The 16,513-nt window shown below is 40.7% G+C and overlaps 1 protein-coding gene across 1 annotated transcript; it reads left to right on the top strand.

The window, feature by feature from the left end:
* Window positions 1-5,134: 5,134 nt before the first annotated feature.
* Window positions 5,135-6,245, top strand: LOC147021899 (olfactory receptor 52N2-like). Its single transcript, XM_085890467.1, has one exon. It carries the CDS (start codon window positions 5,162-5,164, stop codon window positions 6,146-6,148), a length of 987 nt encoding a protein of 328 aa, XP_085746593.1. The 5' UTR covers window positions 5,135-5,161; the 3' UTR covers window positions 6,149-6,245.
* Window positions 6,246-16,513: the final 10,268 nt, after the last annotated feature.

The raw sequence follows: 16,513 nt of genomic DNA, 5'->3' as shown, positions 1-16,513 counted from the left end.
ATGATAAATTACATATGCTGCCTCATTAGCATCATGTGTAATAAAATGACTTCCTCTGACAGGTCCCTGTTACATGGTAATCTAACCTCATAGAATTGCATGGACCACAGTGAAGTTACCATCGTCTCGCAATGCACTCCCGCCTCCACCCCCTTCTATGTAACAATACATTGCTTTTATATGCAGCTTAATGATACACTCCGAGCTGTAATTGATGAGGACGCAAAGTCAAGGCCCATCACAGCTATTGCTGCACGATCTGGAAACAAGAAGTGCCATCTCCCACATGGCGAGGTTGTCTTCCACCCCACCAATCACCATCAGGAGGCATCACCCTTTTTAGCAGTTGGGAGTTGCAATGAAGAAGATTCTACTGCTCTCCAGCATAGATGAATACTGTGACAATATCATCCTGATGATGCAATGACTGCAGCTGCAGAAGGGCCTCACACATTGCAAAGATGCCAAACTCAAATGCTGTCACCAAGCAGATGAAAAGCAAAGTGACGAATTAGTTTCACCCTTATAAAGCTTGCCAGGGCATCACATCGCTGTTCCATCCACTTGGTGACTTTGAAACCTCACAGCTTTTTTATACAGGTTAATGATACACCCATAACTGTGATTGGTGAGGACATCAATTTTGAGCCCCATCATGGCCATTGCCACACGACATGAAAACAAGTGCCATCTGCATGTTGACAGATTTTCTGCCACCACACCAATCACTATCAGGAGGTCTTACCATTTTTAGTATTCGTGAGTTACAATAAAGATGATCCAACCACCATGAATGTCTTGAGGTTATCGTCATTAATGCAGCGACAGAAGGAGATTTCACAGTGCAAATATCCCAAAATCAAATGTTGTCACCAAGCAGATGAAAACGTTAGCTACAGATTATTTTCACGCTTATTATGGCTCATCAAGGTAACACATCTCTGTTCTGTCCATTGAGTGATTTTTTTGTATACAGTCAACCCTCATGGATGAGCAACAGGACAAAGGGAACAGCATGCAGAGAGGGGGAAGATACTAACGGTTGAGATAAAGGGCAAAATAAAGGGAGACTTGCACAAAGCAATGAGTGTGTGGAGGAACGAGAGGTAGGGGAGGACACATGGAGTGGACAAGATGGATGCAGAAGCATTCTCTCAGGAAGGAAAAGTATAAATATGGGAAGAGGAGGACTTGTGGGTGGAGGCTTAAAGGCGTTAGAAAAGATGATTTTGGATGGGGGATGATTTGAGATGGTGGTGAACAGATGTCTTGAAGAGTTGGAGAGAAGATTGAGGCTGAAGAGAATGGGGAAGTTGGTTCCACAGGTGGGGACAAAATGAACAAACAACAAGGGCATTTGGAAGAGTGCACACCTCCGCACATAATGCCTAATCCTGATAACATATCTGGCCCAATCCATTTTTCAAATATCAAGCTATGCAGGACTATATTGTTTTTGGCCCGATCTCTCAATGGTGAAGAATCACTTTGAAAATTAAATAATTTTCGTATCCATATCCAGATCTTCACCAAAATCGAATAAATTCCTCCTAGCGACACACACAACCTGTGCACCAAGTTCCGTCTGAATCACTTGACAAGTTAAATCAATGTCGTATCGAGATCCAGATCTTCACCAAAATTGAATCGATTCTTTCGTGTCACGCCCCCAACGTGACCACTAAATTTCATCCGAATCTGTCCACAACTTTTTGAGATATTGTGCTATCTATAATTTTTGGCCGATCTCTCAATCGTGAAGAATCACTTTAAAAATTCTAATCGTTGGATCCTGATCCGGATCTTCACCAAAATCTAATCAGTCAGTCCTTGTCACACACCCAACTTGTCTGCAAAATTTAATCTGGATCTGTCCACAATTTTTGAGATATCTTGCAGACAAACAAACAAACAAGCAGTCATAGACTGGTACTTACGAAATCGTCAACTTCACCTCTGACCTTGTCTAATAAAAGCCGTCTGTTGAGAACGTAGCGACGCAAACCAGAGGTTTCTACGATGATTCTGAACCAAACCATCAAAAATTGTAATGTCGACCGAAGCAAAAATCTCCATTTCTCCGCGCAATTATTTAATATTATTTTATCAAAGTCACAAAACCGTAATATTCTGCCATCCACCAACAATCTTTACATAATCCGACGGCTTAACGAGTCAGGCATGCGACGATAACCTTTATTGGGATAAAAAATGACTGTTAACACCATCTTTATCGAAAACACCGTCAGCGCGCACACGGAAAACCTTTACGTGACTCAACGACGCGTCTGCTGGAGCGCGCTGCACCACGTGACGAGCCATGACGCGCCGAGTGAAATATTTTTTATACAATCTTAAAACGTCTCCAAAACATCCGATTTTTACCAGAATTTCGACAACCGAGTGTTAAGCATACTTTACCATTACCAAAAGTGAAGACAGGATTGAAATTGACTTAAAAAAAAATACCCCCGAGCGGGAGTGCCGGTCATCTCTGCCAGAGGTCGAAATGAAGTCACTCTGTGCCAGACTGGAATAGGGGCAGGTCATAAAGTACGTACGCTCTACTTCCGGGTTTCAAAACCACCCACCCCCCTCTGTATGCAGGCGAGTGACCACCCACTCACTCACTCCCATATGTGTCTCATATCACATCACAATACTTGAAGATTACAACGAACTGTAGATTTATCTCAAATGCATCAGTAATTATTAACTCCGGTTATACAGTAATATGGAACAATTATTAACTTCCACGGATTCAACATCACGTCGAAAATGTTCCTGTGAATGGGGATATTTTTCCCCCTCGCGATGACGACAGGCTCACCTTCATCTTCTGAAACGCTTTCATGTGGTCCGACACCACTTTCATAAAGTATGTGTGCAGCCGTCGTACCACCCACCCACCCCTGTACGCAGCCCGTACACGGGCTTGAAACAAACCACCCCCCTCATACATCGCCAATCGCTTGCAAAGCCAGCAGTTCTTTATGAACCGATGTTTGTAAGCCATGACGATGCAGCCCCTAGAGGTGTAATTTACCTTTTTCTTTTAATATCACAGCACGTCATTTATGAAAATAAAAGTACAAATTGACATTCAAAACAATGTTAATATCATAAGTGAAAGTAAGTGTGCATATAAACTTGTGTTCCATTGTTTTAGTTAAATCTGAAAAAAGCTTCAAATGTGATATTTGTCTCGGAGAGTTCCGGTTCTTAATTTCATACTTTTATTTTTGTATGTACGTACTTTATGAACGGCTCATACGGGGAATCAGAACGAAGTTTGAAGGGCTATAAAATCGGAACGAGAGCAAATTTCAAAAAAATGGCTCGTGTTGTTCTAGATAATAGTCCATTGTATCTGAATCACTAATAACATTTGATCTCTCTTGATAAATGAGGGAGGAGATACGATTTGAAATCGACGATTTTCGCAACTTTGACAGCCTCGTGACGTTGACCTCGAACTTGGACGACCTTGAAAATTATATCGTTGTGCATGTCTCATCGACCTCTATCCATTCCACTGTTGGTTATTTGTCTCCACTCGGTTTGATTGTGCAGGGACAGACGGACGGACTTCGAGACTTATTATAAGGTCATCTCTACTGAGATGATAGACATGACCAAACGAGCGCGTAATGACGTGTGTTACAATCCTCCTCATTAGCATAATCTTCAGTTCATAATACCTCAGATACGACACCCGACATAAATATCATAAAACATCCGATTTTTACCAGAATTTCGACAACCGAGTATAAAGCATACGGAGCCATTACCAAAAGTGAAAACAGAATTGCGATCAGAGTTAAAACGAACTCGTAACGTCGACCGAAGCAAAAATACTCCATTTCTCCACGCAATTATTTAATATTATTTTATCAAACTCACAAAACTGTAATATTCGGCCATCCACCAACAATCTTTACATAATCCGACGGCTTAGCGAGTCAGGCATGCGACGAAAACCTTTATTGGGATAAAAAAGACTTTTAAACACCATCTTTATCGAAAAGAACATCAGCGCGCACACGCGAAACCTTTACGTGACTCAAAGACGTGTCTACTCGAGCGCGCTGCACCACATGAACGTGACCTTGACCTTTGACCGATTTTGACCAAAATCTAACCTGCGCTAGCCATCACCCTCCTGAATCAGGTGGTGAAATTTGACATTGGCAGCTTCTTCTGTTCTCGAGTTATCGTGCCGAAAAACAAACACACCAACACACACACAAACAGAGGACAGAAGTCATCAATATACTTACGAAATCTAAAGATTTCGTTAGGAACAAACAGATAGAAAGACAAACAGATAGACAGAAAAACAGAGAGAATAACAAAATCGACTAAACAATATACAGTACTTGAAAAACTTTGATTTTGCAAGTAACAAACAAACAGAAAAGGGGTAAAAACATAATCTCCATCACCTTCGCTGGCAGAGGTAATGAGGAGAGGTGAGCAGGGATTGTGGATTTTGGGAGTTTCATCAGAAGGGAGTTGATGGTCAACATTTACAAAACACTTTCCAATGAGATTGATGTAATAATTAAAGAGAACAACAGTATTTATATGACGGACTTTGAACCTCATTTGAATAAAGAACCACAAAATTTTATGGAGAAATACAGAGGTTAACCAATTGTAAAATTTAATAAAGATGAAAGCAAATATCTTTCACAATTGTCCAATTTTCAAAAATATGGGAAGTTTCCTTCATTCACTGCACCTTGGGACATTGTTCATGTCCCTGATGGTTGACAATTTGAAAATCACCAAAGGGAATACATGTCTTCACAACGACCCTCTCTGGTGACATCTGATGTTGGTGGTGAATTATAAACTCTCTTCCACAATCTATATATTAACGTTCGTAAACAGCATGATCGAACAACATTCGAGGTAAGGACAATGTCATCTATTGAAGTCAATAGTTTATTTTGTTATTGACATTAATAATCATCGGGATGAAAATAAATTATTTGGATGTTCATAAAAACTATGGTTGAAGAAGAAAATATTTATTAGGACGTTTGAAGGCCACAAATATAAATATTTTGAAAATATTTGGAAAATGTAAGCTGAAACATGTTTCATTATGTGTTAGTTCGTGCAATCGGCCATTTTATCACGGGGTGCAGGATTGATGGAGGACAAAATGTTTGAAGGAAATCAATCATTGCCAGCCAACGTGTTCATCCTCGCATCGATCTTCAACGAGCCTGCAAGCATCAGGCCATGGGCTTTTGGTGGTGTATTCCTCATCTACGTCATCACTATCGCACTTAACCTCATTCTCATCTTGATCATTCTCTGTGAAAAACAGCTTCACAAACCTGTCTACATCTTCCTCGATCATTTGTTGATCATGAATATTGTTGGTTCGACAACAGTATTGCCTCGACTGATGTACAACATACATGAAAATACCATAATTACAAAACATGCCTGTTTTATTCAACTCTTCTTTGTTGCATTATACGGGACAATGCAATCTTACATACTGAGCATAATGGCCATAGACCGCTACCTGGCAGTCTGTCACCCTCTTTGGTACAATATCCTGCTCACCAACATCAGAGCTCACAAAGTGATCTTTTCCACCGTTTGCTGGTCATTTGTACTTGCTGGTATTTTCCTTGTGTTATTGATGGGACGAACATTTTGCAAATATCCAGAGATTCACAAGGTGGGTTGTGTTCACATGACTGTGGCTAAACTTTCATGTGAAAATTTCACCATTAACAGTTTATATGGGATTGTACATACTTTTCTGACAAATGTCATTCTAATCATAGTCGTCATTGTCACGTACACCCTCATCTTGTATGAATGTCTGTGTTCTGGATCACGTGCTGTGGGGAGCAAGAAAGCCATGAACACATGTATCACTCACTGTTTGGTACTTTCATTCTATATGTTCTCGTGTGTTTTTGCTGTGATCTCAATGCATATGTCAACTGGGAGCAATTTCCCACAGTATTTTATACATCTGAGCGATTCCATGTTCTATTTACTGCAGCCTCTCGCCAATCCAATTATCTATGGAATGCGAACAGCAGAGATCCGCCGCAGCCTTGTGCGATTCACAAATGTTCGAATCTTTCGGAATAAAAATCATCTCCTGGTCTGATTATCGTAATTCACATTCATCTGTTTAGAGGTATCTTAATTGTGCATCTGTTGAAGAAAATTCACATCTTCATTGTCACCACACAAACCTTGCTCAATTAAACATATTTTGTTTCTTTGCCTGAACCTTTGAAATATAAAGTTTTAAAACCTTGAAACAGCAAAATAATTTACTTTCTATGAACGTACTGCAAGTCTATTTCTGGTGGATGGTTTTTGGTGGTTGTTTTTGTGGTTAATCCCTTATTAAATTTTTCCTTTTACGAACCAAATGAATTCAAAAAAACCCAGGTTGGAATAATTGGAGTCATTAATGAAGTGCAATTCGGTTCGGGTTGACGTCGATGTTGTGTTCCTGGAAATCGTGACTTAATGTGAAACGACTGAAAGAAAATCCATTTTTTGCTCTTGGAACCCGTGCAGAAAGGCGAGGTACATTCATTTGGACTTAACTCGGGAATAATTTCTCCAACAAAAAACAATATAAGTTAAGGTACGTGTCTATATTTAAACGTTATTTTAACATAAAATATTAATAACATGTATACTCGCAGAGATCGTGGTGAAGTGTGTTTTTAGTGGTGGAGCTATGGGGATGAAGGGTTCGTCCATGTTCATCTGCCTCTTCATCCATGGATGACACTGAAGGTGAAACTGTATGTGTACACTGTTGCGAGAGTGAGAATTGAGGAAGAAAGAGCGAAACCGCAAAGAGAAACTGTTTACATTGCAACTCAAAGTAGTTCACTTGGCGAAGGACTCAAAATCGGATGTCGCAATGTCGCGAATTTAAAGTACAATGTTGTGACATATTTCAGCTTCGTTCCCAAATTGATCAAGCTCGTTAAAGCGAAACAACGTTAACCGGAGCGACGTTATTCGGATCTTCACCAAAATCGACCTTCATATCCACCAGTACAAGTCGATATTGTGTCGAATTTGGACCACAACAGTGGGTCCGAAAAACAACAACTCAATATCGACTTCATAATGATTAAGAACAGATGAAGATGCAGGTTTATTGTTGATCAGATGATGTGTTCTGAGTTTCATCCATAAAATTGAAAGCAAAAGAAAAAAATATTTCTCGAAATCCATCACACTCATTGTGTTAAACATGTCAGATTGATATAAGATAGAAAATCACAAACCAATTTCACAAGCTTCTGGAAAACAATGTGGAACAAACACTGGAAAGACCTCTCGACAGATTTAGAGAGAACAATCACAGAAACTGTTTTCAGGGAAAAACTTGAATGAAGATCAAATAACTTTACAAAGTTTGTGTACGGAGTGGTTCGCTTGCAGATATCATGAAAAAAGCTGAAAGAGGTGGTTGTTCACTTAAAGGGAAGCAGTTCAGAGCGGAGCAGGAAAGCCCGACACACGCGTCACTCACAACATTGGATTTCTGCTCCAAATTATCTCGATTGTTAATGCTGTGACTTCAATGCATATGTCGTCATCAAACAATTTCCCACAGTGTTTATAACATCTGAGCGATTCCTTGTTCTATTCTCCTGCAGCTTCTTGCGAATGCAATTACATATGGAATGTGAACAGCACAGATCCGGCGCAGCCTCATTGGTTCACAAACGTTAGAATCTTTTGGAATAAAAGTCTTCTCCTCTTGTCACCGTGCTGACTTGCAATCATCAATTAGAAGCAATTTAATTGTTTATCTGCAAAAGAAAATGGACTTGTTCATTGCTGACAAAATACAAACCTTGCTTTATGAACAAAATTTTCTTTCTTTACCTTTTCGTTTCAAAAACTTTTGAAAGATACATTGCAAACCTTGAGGAAAGCAATGACTTTGTTCCAACAAGGAAACTTGATGCAAGATGATGCATATCAGATGATTTTTGGTGGTTCAGTTATATTTTTAGATCACTTGAAATGCTATCTTTCGATGAAAATTGATCACAAAAATATTTCTCGGATGAAGTAACCTTAAAAAAAAAAACAGTTAGTTTGAGGCTGAAAAAAAACGAATTGTCTCTCTTCGTGCTCCCTTTGTTCAACATATTTTTCATATGAGGTGTGAATTATGTTAGATCCAAATAATCCTGCAAGCAGCCAAACAATTTAGTTTATATACCCATTAACGATGCATGCAATCGAGTTTCTCACTATCTGATTGGGTAATTGTGCCACCATCAAAGATATCAATCTTAATACAGGCTGTGCAAATCGACACAATATACTTCTTCCGATCGATATTTTCCTTGTGGTGTTAATAATTTTAAACTCTGTGTTACTTGTAACAAAGTTACAACTCAAGTTATGTTTCAAAAGAGGCACTACCAGTTAATCTGAATGCTTCATACTACATTAGCTTATGTTGTTGTTTCTCGTTTGAGATGTATTTGATTGGGCGACCAGGCTAGCAAAGAGGGTGAAGAGATAGGTGACATTGTTCATCTGCATCGTTTGGGCTTGAATCTCGATGCAGCTGTAACACGGTCATCCTCAGAATTTAGCTTGGATGGTGATGCACCATTATGTGCACCAACCATTGGAGGGATGTAATACCAGAGGACACTTTGCAAGGCACTGGTCATTGGTGGGTGTGAAAGTTCTCGCAATATTTTTCATGAAGAGTATATGAGTTATTGCCCAAATCTTGAACAGATTTTAATTTCCTGCTTCCTTCAATTGAGCATCAGATCTGTACTGGCCAGCCAGGGCATGAAAGACTGCTCCAAAAAAAAAAAGGTTCCCTGTCCAATCCCACAAGATGGGGGAAGAATTGGGACCATGAGAAGCAAACAGGAAGAGTAAATACTTGTGACTTATTTGAACATCCACACGAGTTGAGAAGAATGTCTATATTGACGATATCATGACTCAAACAAATGTTTGACTGTTGAAACATTATCCAGGTACGAATTGTGGATCTGATGATGGGTTGAAACCAATAAATTTAAGCTCAAATGATGAAAACGTTTCCACAAAATGACAAAATTTGACATTTTAAACATCACAGAATTAGACGAGAGGGTGAGCACTCGGGAGAGTGCAAAACCTCCGCCGCCAATAGTCTGGGTCACTCAAGTGAACCTTCTATCTTATTCGTTAAATATTATGTCAACAGTGCTGACAGAGTATTAGTTCTTTTCTCCAACATTTTTTTTTTGGGGGGGGGGGGTTGGAAATCGCTTATAACATGAAGAAATGCAAAAAAAAGAAATCGAAATTTTATTGAGGAAAAAGGAGCAAAATTTTTTTCTCTAACAATTTGGGGGGGGGGGGTTGGAAATCGCTTAAAAAATGTAGAAATGGAAAAAAACAAAAAAAATTTCTCTGACTTTTTTTGGGGGGGGGTTGGAAATCACTTAAAACAGGTTGAAATGCAAAAAAAAAATATTTTTTTCTCCAACAATTTTTTTGGTGGGTGGGGGGACAAAGTCCAAAATCTAATGGCATGATCCTTGGACCAAGCCTACCCCCCCACCAAGTTTCGTCGAAATCCGTCGAGGAATTTTTCCGTAATTCTGTTCACAAACAAACAAACAAACAGAAAGGGGTGAAAACAGTAACCTCCGATCTTCGATGGCGGAGGTTAATAAAAGGAGAATCGATAACTGCTTTCAAGAGCGTCTGGAACACAATGAAGAAAAACCTCCAGAAAGAATGCAAACATGGATAAAGAGAAAAATCTTCTTCTTCTTGTGTATGGCAGCTGAGCTGCCGGGGTGGCTATCATTTCTTGGAAACACGACTGTGTCGCTGATCCAGTGCCCCTCTACCAGTGCACGTTGGTACTCATTTTGCTGACCTCGGAAGGATGACAGGTGAGTCAACCCTTTGGTGTATTTGTTCAGCATCCAATGGGGCTTGAACTTGAACTCAGGGGCAAGAACAATGAGAAAACGAAAAATATAATTCTTAGTTATCTGCCATAAAATATCACAAGATGCTGATATTCTCGCCTTAAGCCTGGCGTTGGCTTGGGGTTAGGGTGGTGGCTTGGGATTCTCGGGTCCTCAATTCAAGCCTCGTTGGCCGCTGAATTAATACACCAGGGGGTTGATTCAGCCTGTCATCCTTCCGAGGCCGGCAAAATGAGTACCAGTCTGTACTGGTCGAGGGGCACTGTATCAGCGACACAGTCGTGCTTCCAAGAAACGATAGCTACCCTGGCAGCTCAGTTGCCAAATGCAAGAAGAAGAAGATTCTCGCCTTCACCCATCATCAAAGCCAAAGAGCATTTTGTTCTGATGAAAGATAAACCCTGTAAAATAAACATCTTGTATTATTTTACGGGAGATTTTATTCTTGTGCTTTTCGTCTCGTGCTCCCAGCGCAGGTGGCTACTTTGTGCAGGAATTAATATCTAGTATTACACAATAATATAAACAGTTGGAAGTGAAAAACCTGGAGGAAGAACCAATAACTTTGCAAAATAGCTTACTATTTGTGTTGGGACTTGCAAATAGGAGAAACAACAACTGAGAGTGAAACCAGGAAGAACAGGGGGTATAACAATTAAAGTGGCATTCGATAGAGCGCATACCTTCACTCGGCTGAACAGTTTAGGTTTTGTATCCCACTGATAGGCTGTATCTGCATCCAGACCTCAACCAAAATCTAAGCAGCTTGTTCATGTCACCGAACATACTCATCCACCCAGTTTTGTCATAACTCCTCCACAACTTTTTGAGATATCATACGATAATATCGTTTTTGGCCCCATCTATCTGCGGTGAAGAACCACTTCAAAAATTAAAACATTCTCGTATCTGGATCCTGATCTCATTCATAATCTAACCAATTTGTCCTTGTCAAATACCCAACATGTCTTCTTCGTTTCGTCCGATGATGTCCATAACTTTATGAGATGTCATGCTATATATCGCTTTTTGACCCATCACTCAAAGGTAATGAATCAATAAAATAACTCGAAGGGCACTCGGTGGAGCACATACCTCTGCCACGCAAGGTCTGATTCCCAATAACATATTGGGCCCAATATATTTTTGAAATATCATGCGACATAGTTTTTGGCATTATCTCTCCATGGTAAATAATCACTTTTAAAATTAAATAATTATCGTATCCATATCCGGATTCAGATCGTCACCAAAATAGAACCAATTAGTCATGGTCACACACCCAACCTGTCCTCCAATTTTCATCCGAATCCATCTGCAACTTTTTGTGATATCCTGCACACAAACAAACAAAGAAACAAAGACATAAAAAATCCACTCATCGAGTGACAACTTGGTAAAACAGCACAAAGTTGAAGAGCACTCGGTAAAGCACATACATCTGCCAGGTGGAACAGTTTACGTTTTGTATCCCACTGATGGGCTGGATCCGAACGAAAATCCAATCCGTTTGTAATTGCTACCTGTTCAACTCATCCACAAATTTTTGAGATATAGTGATAAATTTAGTTTTTGGCCTTATTAATCAATTTTAGAAATGAGGCCTGTTTTGACCTTTTGACCTCAATATAATTGGTTGTTGAATTCAGTAACCTGAACTATAAATTCTCTTCAAATTTCACGCCAATTGTATGAAAATTGAGAATTTTATCAACTTGGCCTTTGTTGACTTTTTGATCTGCATTGAGCTCGAAATTAATTGATGGTTTAGTTCAGCGACCAGAAATGCAAATGGTCTTCAAATTTCAAGTCAATTGGATGAAAATTGAGGATTTTAGAAAATTTGGCCCAATTTGTCCTTTTGGCCTATGTTGATCTCAAAATTAATCGGTGTTTGAATTCAGCGACCGAATATGCACATGGTCTTCAAATTTCAAGTAAATTGGATGAAAATTGACAATTTTAGAAAGAATGATAAAATTGGGCCTATTTTGAGTTGACCTTATGGACTGATGACCTTCACAATAATTGGTGGTTGACTTCAATGACCTGTGGGTGTGCGCTGCTGCTCGCCACGTCGCCACAGGGCGAATCCTCCTTACCTGTGGCTAAAATTTTAAACCACCCAATGGCCACTGTGGCGAATTTATGTTATAGTGTTTTTTTTTTTTTTTTTTTTTTTTTTTACCAGTTTTAGACGAATTTTGGGTGATTTTAGCACAGAATTCAACCTTCGTGGAGACGGCCGCCATTTTGTATGTTTTGATTCCGGGATTTACGCGTGATTTCGTACAAGCTTATATATATATAAAATTTAGTAGTTTTTAAACTAGTTTCTAGTAAAAAAAAATCGACCGAAATTACACATGATTCCCATGATTCTCATCGCAAAATTGTATTTTAATTTTTTTGTTTTCCGGAATGATTTGGTAATTCGGCGCAACTCGGCGCAACATGCTTCGTTGGGTCAGTGGTTGCCAGGTGAGTTTTGACACAATCAGTAGTAGTACCTGTAGTAGGACGAGTTTGTTTGGATGATTGAATTTGATGTGTGACTTTGGATGGTTGGATGAGTGAAGTTGATGGGTGAGATTGGTTCTATGAGGGAGTTTGACTGGCATGAGGTTGGTCCAATCCTGGTCCACAACCACCCCCATCCACCATTACCCCCATCCCCCACCTACAAAAGGCACAACGACCATACCCCCCCTCCACACACACACACACACACACACACACACACACACACACACACACACACACACACACACACACACACACACACACACACACACACACACACACACACACACACACACACACACACACACACACACACACACACACACACACACACACACACACACACATACACAGACACACCATCACCACCCCTCACAATCACCACCTCCCCTGATGGTCGTTCATTCAACCAATCTCACACGTCAAACTCACTCATCCAACCAATCTGAACAATCCAACTCACTCATCCAACCAACTTCTACTTCTTTCGGCTGCTCCCGTTAGGGGTCGCCACAGCGGATCATCCGTATGATCCGCATCGTGATTTGGCATATGTTTTACGCCGGATGCCCTTCCTGACGCAACCCTGGTCGCCTCTTACGACACAGGGATATGGTACACCTATTTTAACCGGGGTATACACCGGCCCAGTATACTGGTACTCATTTCGCCGACCTCGGAAGGATGACAGGCTGAGTCAACCCCCTGGTGTATTAATTCAGTGGCCCAACGGGGCTTGAACTCAGGACCTTTTGGATCCCAAGCCGCTGCCCTAACCACTGCGCCAACACACCAGGCATCACTCATCCAACCAACCTCACCCATCAAATTCACACATCCACCTTAAAATTAACTTATTATTTCATATTGCTAAAAAAAAAAAACTTTTTAATAAAATATGTGGCTATTTCCTTTCTCCTGTGGCTAATCATTCTAAACCTGGATAAGCCACAGTGGCTAATTCCTTTTGAAAGCCAGAGCACACCCAGGACCTGATATGCAAATCCTGTTCAAGTTTCAAATCAATTGAATGAAATTTGAGGATTTTAGAACATTTGGCTCAAATTGGCCTATTGGCCAATGTCGACCTTTTCGGTTGACTGAATTTTAGGAAACTTCAAAATTTCAGAACGAATATGGGGGGGGGGAGGTAAATTGTTCAAGCAGTTCAGAACAACCCAAGCAAGAAAATAGACACAAAGAGGGAGGATTGAATATGTAAACTTATGTACAGGGTTGAGAAATAAATAAAACCTAACCAACATAAGGCACCACAGATCACACTTGTGCAACAATATAATAATGCAGGTGAGGACTTTCCTTTGCCGATGCGTGGATTGCAGTGTGATGGTGGAGGTCAGGAACACTATCCACATTTCAGAGAGCTGCCATTCTTGAGCAAAGCCAAAACAGGGCCAGCGATGAAGTGATCCAATGATGAATTGCGCGGATGATGAAGTAATCCTGTAAAGAAATGAGCCAGAAAGGAAGTGAGCCAACAAAGTAAGCCAGTGATAAAAAAAACCGCAACCAAAGACGAGACAAAATAGAGAAAGCAGAAAGCGATCTTCTTTGTCCCCAAAATGTTCCACTCCATTGGGACATGCGGCGAGCACCAGCCCTCATAACTCTCTCTCTCTCTCAAGGCGCTTCTTCCTCATACTCTCTTCAGAGACTTCTTCTTCACCCTTAAGCCAACGAGCACACCAGGAGCTTTGGTGTGCCCTTTCTCTCAGCCCCTCTCTGTCTTTCTAGGCAGAGTCCTCCAGGCTGTCCCGCCCTCGGGGTGGCCCCAATAAAACCAATTGTCTTTCCCTGCTTCCAGGCCCAACAGTGCTTAACGCCACCATAGCTCACACTCATCAGATTGATAGACCGTGATCAGTCTGAGAGACCGTGGTCAGCCTGAGAGACCATGGTCAGCTTGAGAGACCGTGATCAGCCTTTTTGGAGCGTGTGATGCATGTGCCTTTTTGATCGCAAGTCCTCACCTGGCCCCGCTTGCAAAGAAGAGGTGTATGCATACAATTTTACCCTGACTATCCTGATGATAAATTACATGTGCTGCCTCATTAGCATCATGTGTAAAAAAAAAACTGACTCTGACAGGTCCCTGTTACATGGCAATCTCACCTAATAGAATTGCACGGTCCACAGTGAAATTACCATGGTCTAGCGATGCACCCCCGCCCCACCCCCTTCTATGTAACAATACATTGTTTTTATAGACAGCTTAATGATACACTCCGAACTGTAATTGATGAGGATGCAAATTCAAGGCTCATCACAGCTATTGCTGCATGATCTGGAAACAAGAAGTGCCATCTCCCACATGGACAGGTTGTCTTCCACCCCACCAATCAACATCAGGAGGCATCACCCTTTTTTGCAGTTGGGAGTTACAATGAAGAAGATTCTGCTGTTCTCCAGCCTCGAAAAATACTGTGACAATATCATCCTGATGATGCAATGACTGCAGCTGCAGAAGGGCCTCACACATTGCAAAGATGCCAAACTCAAATGCTGTCACCAAGCATATGAAAAGCAAAGTGACTAATTAGTTTCACCCTTTTTAAGCTCGTCAGGACATCACATCGCTATCCCATCCAATTGGTGACTTTGAAACCTTACAGCTTTTTTATACAGGTTAATGATACACCCATAACTGTGAATGGTGAGGACATCAATTTGAGCCCCATCATGGCCATTGCTTCACGACATGAAAACAAGTGCCATCTGCACGTTGACAGATTTCCTGCCACCACACCAATCACTATCATGAGGTCTTACCATTTTTAGTATTCGGGAGTTAAAATAAAGATGATCCAACCACCATGAATACCTTGAGGTTATCGTCATTCATGCAGCCCCAGAAGGAGATTTCACAGTGCAAATATACCAAAGATAAATGCTGTCACCAAGCAGATGAAAAGGTTAGCTACAGACTATTTTCATGCTTATTATGGCTCATCAAGGTAACACATCTCTGTTCTGTCCATTGAGTGAATTTTTTTGAATACAGTCAACCCTCATGGATGAGCAACAGGACAAAGGGAACAGCAAGCAGAGAGGGGGAAGATACTCACAGTTGAGATAAAGGGCAAAATAAAGGGAGACTTGCACAAAGCAATGAGTGTGTGGAGGAACGAGAGGTAGGGGAGGGCACATGGAGTGGACAAGTTGGATACAGAAGCAATCTCTCAGGAAGGAAAAGTGTAAATATGGGAAGAGGAGGACTTGTGGGTGGAGGCTGAAAGGCGTTAGAAAAGATCATGATTTTGGATGGGGGGTGATTTGAGATGGTGGTGAAGAGATGTCTTGAAGAGTTGGAGAGAAGATTGAGGATGAAGAGAATGGGGAAGTTGGTTCCACAGGTGGGGATAAAAATGTACAAACGAGAAGGGCATTTGGAAGAGTGCACACCTCTGCCGCATAATACCTAATCCATGATAACATATCTGGCCCAATTCATTTTCAAATATCAAGCTATGCAGGACTATATTGTTTTTGGCCCTTTCCCTCAATGGTGAAGAATCACTTTGAAAATTAAATAATTTTCGTATCCAGATCCGGATTCAGATCTTCACCAAAATCGAATCAATTCGGCCGAGCGACACACACAAACTGTACACCAAGTATCGTCTGAATCCGTCCACAACTTTTTGAGATATCATGCTCTATATTAGTTTAGCCCGATCTTTCAATGGTGAATAATCACTTGACAAATTAAATCAATGTCGTATCGAGATCCAGATCATCACAAAATTGAATCGGTTCTTTCTTGTCACGCACCCAACGTGTCCACTAAATTTCATACGAATCCGTCCACCACTTTTTGAGATATCGTGCGATATATAATTTTTGGCCCGATCTCTTAATCGTGAAGAATCACTTTAAAAATTCTCGTCGTTGGATCCACATCCGGATCTTCACCAAAATCTAATCAGTCAGTCCTTGTCACACACCCAACTTGTCCACAAAATTTCATCTGGATCTGTTCACAATTT

This window comes from Eptatretus burgeri, chromosome 8 (assembly GCF_056783735.1).
Source record: "Eptatretus burgeri isolate ZD-2024b chromosome 8, Ebu_testis_v1, whole genome shotgun sequence".
In the NCBI taxonomy this organism is placed as follows: domain Eukaryota; kingdom Metazoa; phylum Chordata; class Myxini; order Myxiniformes; family Myxinidae; genus Eptatretus; species Eptatretus burgeri.
The sequence above is the reverse complement of the archived record's forward strand: the minus strand, read 5'-3'. Positions and strand labels throughout refer to the sequence as shown.